The 13,424-nt window shown below is 40.0% G+C and overlaps 1 protein-coding gene across 1 annotated transcript; it reads right to left on the bottom strand.

Annotated features, from left to right (window-relative positions):
• Positions 1-335: 335 nt before the first annotated feature.
• LOC125481887 (long-chain fatty acid transport protein 6-like) lies at positions 336-7,851 on the bottom strand. Its single transcript, XM_048593818.1, has 3 exons — positions 7,646-7,851; positions 1,928-2,086; positions 336-495 (listed from the first exon to the last, which is right to left on the bottom strand). Exons 1-3 carry the CDS (start codon positions 7,788-7,790, stop codon positions 359-361), a joined length of 441 nt encoding a protein of 146 aa, XP_048449775.1. The 5' UTR covers positions 7,791-7,851; the 3' UTR covers positions 336-358.
• Positions 7,852-13,424: the final 5,573 nt, after the last annotated feature.

Raw genomic sequence — 13,424 nt, 5'->3', positions numbered from 1 at the left:
TTGCACTGTTTATCAGAATAGAAAAGTCAAATGATGTTTTAAAAACCCGAATAGCATTCAAAACTCAGATCTGTAAGCTCAACCTACTTACAACAGACATTTTAAATAAATATAAAACATTCTTAATATCAACATAAGTGGCAAATAGTCACCAAATGAAACATCAGCTGCTAGGAATAAAGACATTGGAAAGAAATCAGAGTTAAATTAATTTTTTTGTGAGAAGTCAAAGAGAAGTTCTGATTTTTTTTGGCAAAGGAAAGACAAAGTCAGTAAAGATGCTTCAATTTCCTCCCACACCAGCTAACAACACAACTGAAACAGTGTTTGGAAAACTTGCTAAAACCATGGCTCTTTTCTATAATGTTACCTTTGGCTGATTGCACAGGTAGTGGCAGAGCTCTCCTATATATTGAAATACTGTAACATTGTACTCTCGACAGTCATTCCAGAACTGGCTAGCTGAGAATTTCTTCTTCAGCACCAATGTTGCACCTAGATGGACACAAAAATGCACCTTTCAAACATTTGAACAGTATCTATAAAACTGTTCCCCATTCATATTCTGTCACTAATCTTGAGCTTCCATGACAATTACAATTGTAAGACAAGGATTTTGGATCAGCAGCAGAACACACACTATACACGTGGATGGGGTGAAACAGTGATGTAGCCATAGAATTTAACTGTGTTATTTTCAAGCTAATATTTGGGATCATCTGATCTCATTAGTTAAGCGTAGCAATCAATACAGCATTGACCCACACCAAACTGAAAATACATTAAAAGGCCGATGAACAGTTCAGGTTGAGATTTATTGTTAAAAATACCAAAGAATTGCAGATGCTGGAAATCAGAAATTGCTGGAAAAGTTCAGCAACTCCATTCTGATGAAGGGCCATTGGACCAAAATGTTAACTTTGCTTTCTCTCCACAGATGTTTCCAGATCTGCTGAGTTTTCCCAGCAATTTGTGTTTGTTTGAGATTCAATGCTATTCAATGCAAAGAATGAGGTGTCCAATCCAAAATGTTTACCAGTCCTTTATCTTTTCAGGTTTGGAGGTTTTACTTTGAATTCATGGCTTTATTTTGGATCATAGTTTGCTTATTCTTTCTTTTCCCTCCCTAACTTACTCCCCCTTCCTCTTCTGAAAATGCTAAATCCTTGTTCAACGGGTGGGAGTTCACGTCTAGTACCTTATCCAAGGTAGCGTTATTTAATGATTATTCAGGACGGATTAAGTAAGGTGTATTGGCATATGGATATAATTTTTAATCTCCATCTATGTTTGATTAACAGACCTCAGTCTGAGGAATACTGTAAGTTCTACTTTGGTTACGTGACCAAAAATCATCAGAGAGAAAACATAACCAACCAACACTTCAATTTCATATCGTTATCCACCCCATCCCACTGAGAACATGCCATTGTTGGGTTAGGTGTCAATGAGACTGCAGACCAAACATTGAAATGCTGATGATTAGCGAGCTTCCTTCCTCTGTACAACTATCCTTTAAAAGTTAGGACCTAAGATCCCTTGACAACATTCACTATTTGCAGGGACCCCACAAATAAAATGACTTTAAAATAACTGACTTATCCTTATGCAACTGATTTACTTTTGATCCAACTTACAGTAATGTTATGGGTTTTTAATATTCATCCAAATCATTAGAATAGACAGGCACCGTCTACAAAGTATTGTGTTATTTGCAATTTATTCACATATTGGCACATCAATCAAAATTATAAGCAAAAATGGTTAGGACTAGACTCCAAATTCTTAGATCCAAATGTTTATGTTATCGACAGCACCAAATAAACCTATGTGAAATGACCTAGTCAAAAGAATAATAGTAAGTAACTTGTTGTTAAGAGGCAGCATGTTTTTCAGGCAGTAAATAAGAGTCTGGAAGCAAACTTACCGAGCTCAATGCAGCCACAGATACCCAAAAGAGAAGCTGCACTATGATATAAAGGAAGTGGAACATAGATGATGTCATCCTCAGTGACTCCAAAGACCGACAAGCCAGCACTAGCCCTCAAGGATTGGAGCTGGGTGATTACAGCAGCCTTTGGTAACCCTGAAAATGTCCAAGATTTGATTTCACATGGCACAAATAGTAAAGAATTAACAATTATGGTAATATTACATTAATTAAGGAAAAACTCTCTTCAAATTGCTAAATTGTGACAAGGCCTACACACATGACATACTGCACTTCTTTAACACAAACATGTCCAAATGTTAACACACATGACTTTAATTTCCATCTGTTTCCACCTTGTATCTGTTCAGATTTGGTACTGGTTACTCAAGTATTATTAAAAGAAATTTTGTTCATTCACTGGTAGGTCTTGATGCTTTAAAACGGGTTGTTCTTGAGCCACCTTTGTGAACTACAAAGGTTCAAGTGGTGAAGACATATATTTTTAGATCATGTGATCTGATATGGCGGAGCATATGAACGTGGTTGTCCTTATTGTTGCAAGTGATAGAAGTCTTAAGTTTGGAAGGTGTTGAAAAGTTGCTACAGTGCCTCTCGGAGATGGAAAACAGTGAAGCAATGTTGCACAGTTGTGAGGAGAGTGAATGAGTGGGTAGGATACTAACCAAGCAGAATACTTTGTCCTGATAGGTGTCAGCATACCTGAGTACTGGTGGAGCTGTACTCATCCAGCAAAATGGTGAGTATCCCGTCAGGTTGGGATGGGAATGTTTGTGAGTGAGTGGCAGGTTCTAACAGCTGTTATCGCTTTGGACATCAGGAAGTTGGCAGGAATGTACCACTTTCTGCTTTTAACTTGACTGTGATCTTCTGTGCATGAAAATCGCTGTGATACAGCTGTGTCTGCTCTCCAATGATGTAAAGTGCGAATTATCCACTTCTTTAACAGTGAATTTTGAATTTAATAGTGCGCACCTTGGTTTCCTGGAACTCACCAGGAAAAACAAGGTGAAATGGCAGTGGGATTGGATGGGGCTGAGTAACTGACAAGCTAGAAGCCTTCTAAATGCAGAGATCGGACAACTATTTCCTTGCTTAGCTGAGAAGCTTTTGCTGACAGGAGCTATTCTGTTAGTGTGCTTTCACTGCTTTAGAGAGGATTCCTCAATATGTTCGAGGTCATTTCTTGGAGATTCTTCTCTTTATCTGCTTTTCCCACTTTCAAGGTTTGGATTAGTATGGGACCTTCTATACCACTTGACCATTGAGCTCAGGTAAGAAACAAGGTGAACAGCAACATTAACACAAACTGAACAGCAGAAGCAGCAACTTCCTGCTCACCAACCTGTCCCTCTGAAGAACTGCAGGTCTAGGAAGTGATATCACTAGGGAACAGGGTTTACAGGCAGAGGGGAAACATCACAGAGATGATTTAACACAGACAGCTGAGAGTTTCCTGTAAGGTGGCATTCACTATCTCCTGCCAAATGGAACAGGTAGGCGCCCACTACCAGTGGCGAACCACCTCTGTCCTTGCCTTCTTCACCTCTGGCTCCCTGCAGGGATCTCAGTGATACTTGTAGAACTTTACCAGTTGCCCTCCAAGTTGACTACTGTCAGTGTTTATCAGGTGTACAACCAATGTTTCCTTTAAAACGATGCCTTTGTGTGCAGTCAGCTTCTCAATGCACAGTGCCTTTAACTATTTTTGCAGGCCCTTGCGGTATTTATCACATGACAAGGCTTGCATTGTACCTCTGAGGCTGTGTAGCCACACCATCTCAGTTCATTAAGGTAAGAACAGATAGAAACTGTTCCAGTCGGTGAAAGGATTGAGAACCAGAGGAGGCAGATTGAAGGTAATTGGCAAAGGAACAATGGCAGGATGAGGGAAAATGTAATCACACGGTGAGCATGCAGTCTCATTCAGCTGGTCTCCATTGACAGAAAGATCTTCATTCAGGGTCATATAGATTCCTTCCCTGACTCTGGAATGGAGGCAGGGTTAACAAGACCATTCAAAAGGCTATTTGGTCATTACCTGGAAAGGAAAAATGTGCAGGGCTATGGGGAATAGCTGGATAGTGAATGGGTGAATTGCTTTTACAGAGGGCTGGCAAAGATGCACTGTGTTGAATGGCCTCCTTCTGTAAACATTCCATGATTCAAAATGCCCACAGAATGCTTCAAGTTTCACTCTAGCAGGGTCCCTTTAAAGAATTGAGCCGAAGCAGACTGATATGGGTCCCGTCCTTCCCAGTTGACCAGAAAAGTGGGAAGTCAGATGCTAATCCAGTGACTAGGTTTAAAACAGCTGATTGGCACACTTTTAAAACCTCTGGTTTCCATACGCTTTTCTGGATACTCCTCTACCAGTAGGTCAGAAAGTTATAAGTCCAGCCCATTGTCTTTCCTCATTCTTCCTCTCAATGGCGATAATAGATGACCGTACAAATCTGCTGCTGTCACAAAACAAACTCTGAAAAAGTAGACAGAAACCAGCTAAACAGGTCTTTGTTTTAACTGGTGTTTACAATGTGGTGCCTGCCCACTGATGGTTTTCAGCGTTATTGGATTCCACTGTTAAACAGTTAAATAAATTCACCATTATATCTGGCAATTTTATTTTCCTTATGACTTCAACAGTGTCTTGCAGGAATCACCTAACAAGTCTATAAAGGGCACATTCCATTTATGGTTGGATTTCCAACTCCCATCTCCCCCAGAAAATATCTGTGACTTCAAATTCCTAATGAGAACAAAACATTTCATTCATTAGTGTGCATTTAGCTGTAATACATTCTAGTGACCTTGCACTGATGTGTGCTTTAGTCCTCACTTTTAACAACTCATAGTTAGCATATTCATGTCTATAGAATGTCGAATAGTTTAAACTGCACAACAGCAATGGAATGGTTCCAGTCCGGGAGAGGGACTGTAGATGCAGCTGACCATCAGTGCTCAGGCTCTTTGACCAAGTAACCTGTCAATCAGGAAGGTCAATGTCCAAGGCGGTCAATCACATACACCATCTCAGTTATTCTGCACAACAGTGATCACTGGTCACTGGCCACGTACTACAGACCAGAATCCTCTGATCCTTCATATATCATTACCGCATGTTGGCACTGACATGAGGACTGTTCTACTACAGCCTCCTTTACCTCATACCTTGCTCAAGGCTGACAGCTTGCAAGGTAAGGCAAAGTGCTTAATTCTTTGCCTTCACACCAAACGGCCTTTCCCAACTCCTCCCTCTCAATGCCATGTGTGGGCCTGTGCTGGGCCCTTCCAGACCCCCTTCTTCATTGGTGTGTGGCCCTTCCCAACCTGACCTCACCTCATCTGTCCTGCTCCCTCTTGACACAAGCAGCTCTGCCAAACTCTTCCTCAAATGATATCAAATGAAGTGATTCTGTCAATTCATTTTCTACCACAGGAGCAATCATGATGTCTTTGAAAGCTTTCCATGATCACCTATTGTCACTATGTAGAGATTAAAAACATAATCCCTACTTTGAAGCAAATGTATTTATGGTACTGATCTGCCAAGTGAATGGGATAAGGAAAAACCCTGACTGGAACCGCTAAGATGCTCAGGAGGAAATAGTGGGCATTAAATGTAACACAGTGTGTATTGTTACCTCAGGTACAGGAGCACTTAGGCATCAATAAACATTTCAATGTTCACAATACAATAGTGTTACAGCAGTGAAAGAGGGTGAGTTTGAAAGAGAGTATGTGAAGAACAGTTGTGTGTGAGAGAATGAAAGAGTGGGTGCGAGAGAGACGGGGAGAGAGAGCGGAGTGAGAGAGAGAGGGAGAGAGCGCAGCAGAGAGAGAGAAAGAGGGAGAGTGAGAGAGAATGAGAGAGTGAGGGAGAGTGTGGGGGAAGGGGGGTGAGTCTACCTCCACAGCTCTCTGTGGCAAGGATTTCCAAAACTCACAACCCACTGAGAGAAGAAATTCCTCCTCATCTCAGTCTTACATTGGCACCCCTTTATTCTGAGATTATGCCCTCTGGTCCTAGACGCTCCCCTGAAGGAAAACTTCCTCTCAGTATTTACCCTGTCAAGCCCCTTAAGAATCCTATATGCTTCAAAGAGATCAACTCTCATTCATCTAAATTGCAAAGGGCAATCTGTTTAGCCTTTGCTCCTAAGGCAATCCCTCCATACCAGGGATCATCCGAATGAACCTTCTCTGAACTGCCTCCAATTAAATAACACTTAAATTTGTTGGTCTCTCAACAAATGCTGCACAACCTGTTGAGAATGTCCTTCATTTTCTCCTTATGTTTCAGATTTCCAACATCTGTACTTTGCTCTCCTATTTTGTATACTTAACGTTGGGCATTTGTAAGCATGGTTAGTTCACTTATCACTCAATGCAAAGTGTAATTCTTTTGTTAACAAACACAAGTTGTATACATTGACATAACATATTATTGAGGTGAACGGGTTGGTACCATCTGATTAGGGAGATTTGCAGTTCTAAAGCTTAATTGAAACGAGGTGTCCTGTGCCAATAGAATATGTTCATTCTCATGTATACATAGGACTGTTATTAGAATATATTTGAGTTTCAAATCTTTTGGATTTTGCTGTCTTACTGAATAAAGCCAGATTCAAAGAAGCAGAGCTGGTTGCATAATAATGACGAACCAAGTTGTTTTTAAGTGTCAGACAAAGCCATTGCTGTAATGAGCATCACTTGGAGAGCTGAGCTTTTAATGAACTTTATGAAAAGTGGCAGAGTATAAAACCAAGTTGTTCTGTTCAACCTACATAAAACAGTTTAATCACACTAGAACTAAGTTTACCAATTCTGTTCACCTGAATCATGTGAGCAGGAGGGTTAAAGGGGGAGTTATCTCTCTGGCCCTGATGTAGACAATGTCAACTACATGACACTGACAATAAAAACTGTAATCCTAGAATGTTGTATTGTATTTTACATGCTATTCTTAGCTGAAATGTGTTTTGTGAAAGAATATTTGAGCAAACAAAGTAGATAGAAACGATAATAAATATTAATATTTTCATGGTGTAGTCAAGTGTTGTGTTGAAGAGATTGACTATGATAAAGGCACAATATAAATGCAAAATGCTTCTCTTGTAGCAATCTCCCTCAAAGAATACACACAACCTGCAGTAAGTCATGTTTTCTTAGGATCATGTGATACCCATTCACGCAATCTACTGTTCACACACAATATCCCCAGACCCCGACAAACGAAACTTAGCATCTTTGTTTTCATTTTGAAATCCCTCCACAGCCCTGTCCCACTGATGATGCAAACTCCTTCCAGCCTTATTGATTGATACCTTTAGTACACCTCTCCATCAACCTTCACCACAATGACAGTAGCAGAGTGTTCCATCACAATCCCGACACCCCTCTGTACACCTCTCCAACTTTCTTCTTTATTACCCAGGATTAAGAAAATTTGCCTTTTGACCAAATCATTTGACACCTTTCCTCATTTCTCGATCCATGACTTACTGTCTATTCCCTCAACTGTGTTCACAAATTGTTTTCTTCTCTTAAAAATACCTTGGTGGCTTTTTTAAAAGCCAAAGCAACTATATCAACGCAAGCTATTGTTCTGTAATGTAGGAAGAAAACACATCATTTTTCAGTCTTCAAATAAAACAAATTTCAAAAAATTATCCAAACCAGAATCCTAAATACCTGTTGTCCCTGAAGTGAATATGTACAGAAAGGTAGATTTCAGATTGACTGTCGATTTCCATGTATCTGGCACAGGACTGTCTGGTGCTTCTTCCACTTTATCTGCGAGAGTATTCACTCCATTGAGAGTACAAGTTTTCCCCATAACCCAGACAGATATGTTATTCTCCTGGATATTGGTCAGAATGTCCCTCACAACATCAACTAGATCTGCAAGTTCAAAAAAACCATAAGTTTATAAATATGAAAATTGAATATCACATAAGCAGTTTCTAAAGCATAATATTTACTTACAAAATAATAATTGTATATTGACATAAAGTTTAGAGTTACAGGCAAGTACAATAGAGGAGGAAAGAATTCTACCCATTAAAAAAGTGCCATTCTTTGACAGAGTAATGGAAATAGTCCCAGTCTTTTCGATAACAATACAGCAATATTCCTGTTCCTACTGTTAGTCTGACACACTTCTGAGGGTATTTCACCTTCTGTGAGATGCTACAAAGGTCAGCTTTATTACTGGTCTCCAATTACCCTTGAGAAGGTGGTGGTGAGCTGCCATCAGGAATCACTGCAGTGCATGTGGTATAGATACACCTAAAGAGGAGAGTTCCAGATTTTATACATTGGAACAGTGTATAGTATCCAGTTAGGATCGTGTGTGACTTAGAGAGGAACTTATACGAGGTAATGTTCCCAATGTGGTCAGTTCCCAATTCTACTAAATGATAGAGACTGTTTGTTTGGAAGATGTTGTTGTCACAGTCTTGTTCAGTTGCTACAATGTACGCTAATAATAAGTATACACTTCTGCCTTTGAGCACAAGTCGCAGAGGGAATAGTTGTTCCAGGTGATGGTTGGGGTTACAATCAAATGTGCTGCTTTGTCCTGTCAGTGCTAAGTTTTTTGAGTATTGTCAGGTAGCACTTAACATCGCATGCCTCTGTTGTGGCCTTTAGATGATGGGCAGGCTTTGGACAATCAGAAGGCGACCTAATTACCATATAATTCTCAGTCTGCATTTGTAGTCACAGTATTCTTATTGAAAAGTTCCAGGTCAATGGTAACCTGCAGGATGTTATTGAGTCATACAGCATGGAAACAGACCCTTTTGGTCTGATTTGTCCATGCCAACCAAGTTTCCCAAACTAAACTAGTCCCACTTACCTGTATTTGGCCCAGACCCCTCTAAACCTTTACTATTCATGTACCTGTCCAAATGTCTTTTAAATGTTGTAGCCTGCATCTACCACTTCCTCTGGCAGCTCATTCCACATATAAACCACCCTCTGTGTGAAAACTTGTCCCTCAGGTCCTTTATTAAATCTTTTTCGTCTCACCTTAAAAATATGCTTCCCTCGTTTTGATCTCCCCGATCCTAGGGAAAAGGCCTTTGCTATTCACCTTATCTATATCCCTCACGATTTTATAAACCTCCTATGCTCCAGTGAAAAAAGTCCCAGCCTATCCATCCTCTCCTTGTAACCCAAACCCTCCATCGCCAGCAAATCCTCATAAATCTTTTCTGAATCCTCTCCAATTTAATAATATCCATCAGATAGCAAGGCAACCAGAACTGTGTCACCAGAACATGTCTGTCAAACCAGGACACATCTCACCAACGTCCTGTACAGCCTCAACATGACATACCGATGGCCTAATCAATTATTGTTGAGGTTACATGCTCAAATAAAAGGAAAAAAAAACTGCAAATGCTATAAATCTGAATTGAACACACTAAATTCTGGAGAACCTCAGCAGGTCCGGCAGCTTTTGTGGAGAGAGAAACAGTTAACATTTTGAGTCCAGCAATGTCGTTGTTCAAAACAAGACAAGTCATACAGGAAGAGTTAAGAATTTGAATTAGCTAAATACTATGATGGTGGGAGCTTCCAGACGATGCTAAGATGTAAGAGTTACTTGACATCTCTGGACAAAGATGGTTGTAAATGCTCCAGCTTGTCTTTTTCACTAAAGATCAGCCTCAGCTATCATCGAGGAATGGGATGTTTTTTGGATCTGCTTCCTCTGGCTTTTTATTTAACTGTCCACCACCATTCATAACTGGAATGCAGTACTTTAAAATTATCCACAAGTTGTGGGATTGCTTAATGTCTACTACTGAATGGTGCTTCTGATGTTTATGCCTGCAAACTCTCCTTTGATGTAGCTTCAGCTGGTTAACATCTTATTTTTAGATTTGATTTATGCTACACTTGGCATGCTCTCCTAAATTTCCCACTGAACTAACAGCTGGTTCTCTGCCCAGACGGTAATGCTAGAGTGATGGATCTACCAGGCCATGAGGTCACATATTGTGACTGGATATAATTCTTTTCCATTTATTTATTCATGAGATGTAGGTGTCACTGGCTAACCCAGCATTTATTGCCCATCCCTAATTACCCAGAGGGCAATTAAAAGTCAATCACATTGCAGTGAGTTTTGAGTCACATGTGGGCCAAACCGGGTAAAGACGGCAGATTTCCTTCCCTCAAGGACATTAGTGAGCCAGATGAGTTTTTCCAATAGTCAACAATGGTTACACAGTCACCATCAGACTAGCTTTTTATTCAAGATTTTATTCAAGTCAAATTCCATGATCTGTTGTGGTGGGATTCCAGACACAAGTCAGAGCATTGGCCTGGGGTTCAGGATTACTATCCTGGAGACATTACCCCTACACATTTAGCACAGTGTTGACGCCATATATGCCTCAATATTGTTTCCACTATTTGATGTCCTGTAGGTCACACCAGTTTGTATAACAGCTACTGTATTCTGTATTAATTCCGAGCAAAAACCTCTACCTTTCACTCCTCAACCACAGCATCCTTTCCATTAATATAATACATTTTCTAAGCAATACTACCAGACTCCTTTTTTTGCCTCCTTTGTTATCTTTCCTGAATATGTTGTAGCCAGAATCTGACCCACAGACTGCAATCAGTGAAAACAGATAACTGCACCTCCTCCATGATTATACAGAACACTGCAGCCCCCCAAAGGACGCATTCTCAGCCCCCTACTGTACTGCCTGTACACCCTTGATTCTGTTGCCATACTCCGAACAAACGCCATCTACAAGTTCGCTGACGACACGACAATGGTAGCACAGATATCAAACAACGATCAGTCAAAATGATAGAAAGGAGATAGAGGGCTTGGTGGTGCGTGGAATGAGAACAAACTCTCTCTCAATGCTGGCAAAACTAAAGAACTGATCATTGACTTCAGAAAGGAAGGAGGAGAAACGTCCCCATCTACGTCAATGGAGCTGAGGCTGAGAGGGTGGACAGTGTCATGTTCCTAGGAGTGACGATAACCAACACCCTGTGCTGGACATCCCATGTAGCTGTGATGATCAAGAAGGCACAACAATGCCTCTTCTTCCTCAGGTGGCTCAAGAAATTTGGCATGTCCATAAGGTCCCTCACCAACTTCTACAGATGTACCATAGGAAGCATACTGTCCAGGTGCATAATGGCCTGGTACGGCAACTGCTCTGCCCAGGACCGTAAGAAACTACAGAAGGTCGTGTGCACAGCCCAGACCATCACGGAAGCCAACCTTCTATCCATGGACTCTATTTACATGGCCCGTTGCCGTGGAAAGGCAGCCATCATCATCAAAGATCCATCGCATCCCAGTAATGATCTCCTACAACCTCTTCTGTCAGGCAGAAGATACCGAAGCTTGAACACATACACACCAGCAGGTTCAAGAGCAGTTTCTTCCCTGCTGTTACTAGAATGATGAACGAACTCTCTAATTTCAAATAAAGCTGATCTTGGTAATGTTGATGTTGCCTAGCACACGCCCTGTGTGACGTAACTTATATGCCTCTGTCTAGCTTTTTTTCACCCTATGATCTATGTGTCCTTACTTCCTATGATCTGCCTGTACTGTTCGCAAACAAACCTTCTCACTGTACTTAGGTACACATGACAATAAATCAATCAAATAAAATCAAATCAAAAGTTCGCATCCCTCCCTTTCTTATTGTAATTCTCTTCCATTTGGTGCATGACACCTGCTGAGACTGGCACAAGTCATTTTATCATGAGACCAAGTATTCCCATGGCACTGAGTCCGTTTCTAGAACTCTACAGCAGCATCAGGTTTGAGTTCCAGTCAATATCTGCAATGGGAAAATGAAAGAGACAGGAAAAGCAATTCCCCAAGAACTGACTTACTGTCCTGTTGCAATCCCATCAATTTTCAAACAGAAAGGTTAAAAAGAGTATACATTTATATGAATGAATGAATATGTGAACCTGTTGCTTATATACCCCTGACAGCATCCATGCCACCCCAAATATTGAAGTGACTGTGGTGAACTGTGTCAATGTGAAGGAAATGAGCCAGTTCTGTTTCTTTCCCACAATTATAGCATTAGACATCATACAGATTAAAGCTATTCCCTCCCTACTTAATAATGTACCTCATTTCCAATTTAGATAAGCACATTTTACTGCACTAATACTATATTTGTCTCTTCCTGCATCACTTATTTTTATGACTGCATTAGGTAATTTTGTCTTAAACAGCTGTGGATTGTTTAATTGTGTCAGTGGTTCCTATTTGAGCCTTGAACAGCCCTGAAGGAAAGGTGACTAGTTCAATAAAACCAAACTTATGAAGACCTGGTTCAAAAAAGATCTCACTTAATTAAAACAGAGTTTTGTTTTGGTTTATTTCCAGCTTCTTGTGAACTCAGCAGCTTTACTTTCAGGCTGATCCTGGCTCTGTAAGACTTATCCATTGGGACTGACACTGGATAATATGTAAACTAATATTAAAGCACTTTCAATTGAGATGAGCTTTTTGTTGTGAATTTATCAAATTAATTGAACTTTAAAACCGATACATCCTTAGAAAAGTGTAGGTTCATTGCTTCAAACAGTGCTTCATTCAATTTCAGATAAAGGTGAAGAAACTACTGGATGAAATCTCATGGTTCAGTGAAGAAAGAAATCAGCACATGAAACTAACCTCTATTCAGACATCAGACACCATGGAAATGCTAGAACAATCTATGGTGCTCTTTTATTATGAATGCAAGAAAAAGGATCAGGAATAGGCCATTTAATCCCTCAAACCTCTATTGTTTTACAAAAAATGCAGATTCCTTTCTTTTGTGATTCAATAGTTTATTGTGATTTTAATTATTATTAATTTAAACTAAAAAGAAAACTGTGCACTTCCATGAAGCCATTCCAAAGATGAATTAGGGCCCTCTAGGCACTGGAGATTTGAAATAAAATTTGAAGGTGGTGGAAAATACAGAACTTATTCATCAATACCTAAAATTGGAAAACAGTTAAGATTCCAACTTCAGAACTATGAAGGTTTCATGTCTGAAATATCAACTCATTTCTTGCTGTTTACTGCTGCTCATTGAGCCCAATTTCTTTCTTGAGACCATTTGTAGTTTTGTTCTATTCATGAGCAAATGAGTTGGATCAGAAATTGCTGTTTTCTCATATATATTTACGCTGTATTCCTATAGTAACTCTATCTGTATAATAATTATTACATTAACTCTAACAGAACATGGTTTTGGTTATTAAGCTGAGTTAAGGAAAAACACATTGACTCATGAAGATTTACTGAAACCCCAAACTAGACTTAGATACAAAGCAACCTTATTTGTTCAAACCCATGTCATTTTGTGGGATCAGGTTTTTTACAATTTCATGTCTCGTGCTTCCTCTTGTTTCCATCTTGACAGCACTGTGCACTGTAGCTCTACAGCAGGGCTTTGTAACTGTAGCT

Source organism: Rhincodon typus, unplaced genomic scaffold, assembly GCF_021869965.1.
Source record: "Rhincodon typus isolate 14 unplaced genomic scaffold, sRhiTyp1.1 hic_rhity00004083, whole genome shotgun sequence".
NCBI classification, from domain to species: domain Eukaryota; kingdom Metazoa; phylum Chordata; class Chondrichthyes; order Orectolobiformes; family Rhincodontidae; genus Rhincodon; species Rhincodon typus.
The sequence above is the reverse complement of the archived record's forward strand: the minus strand, read 5'-3'. Positions and strand labels throughout refer to the sequence as shown.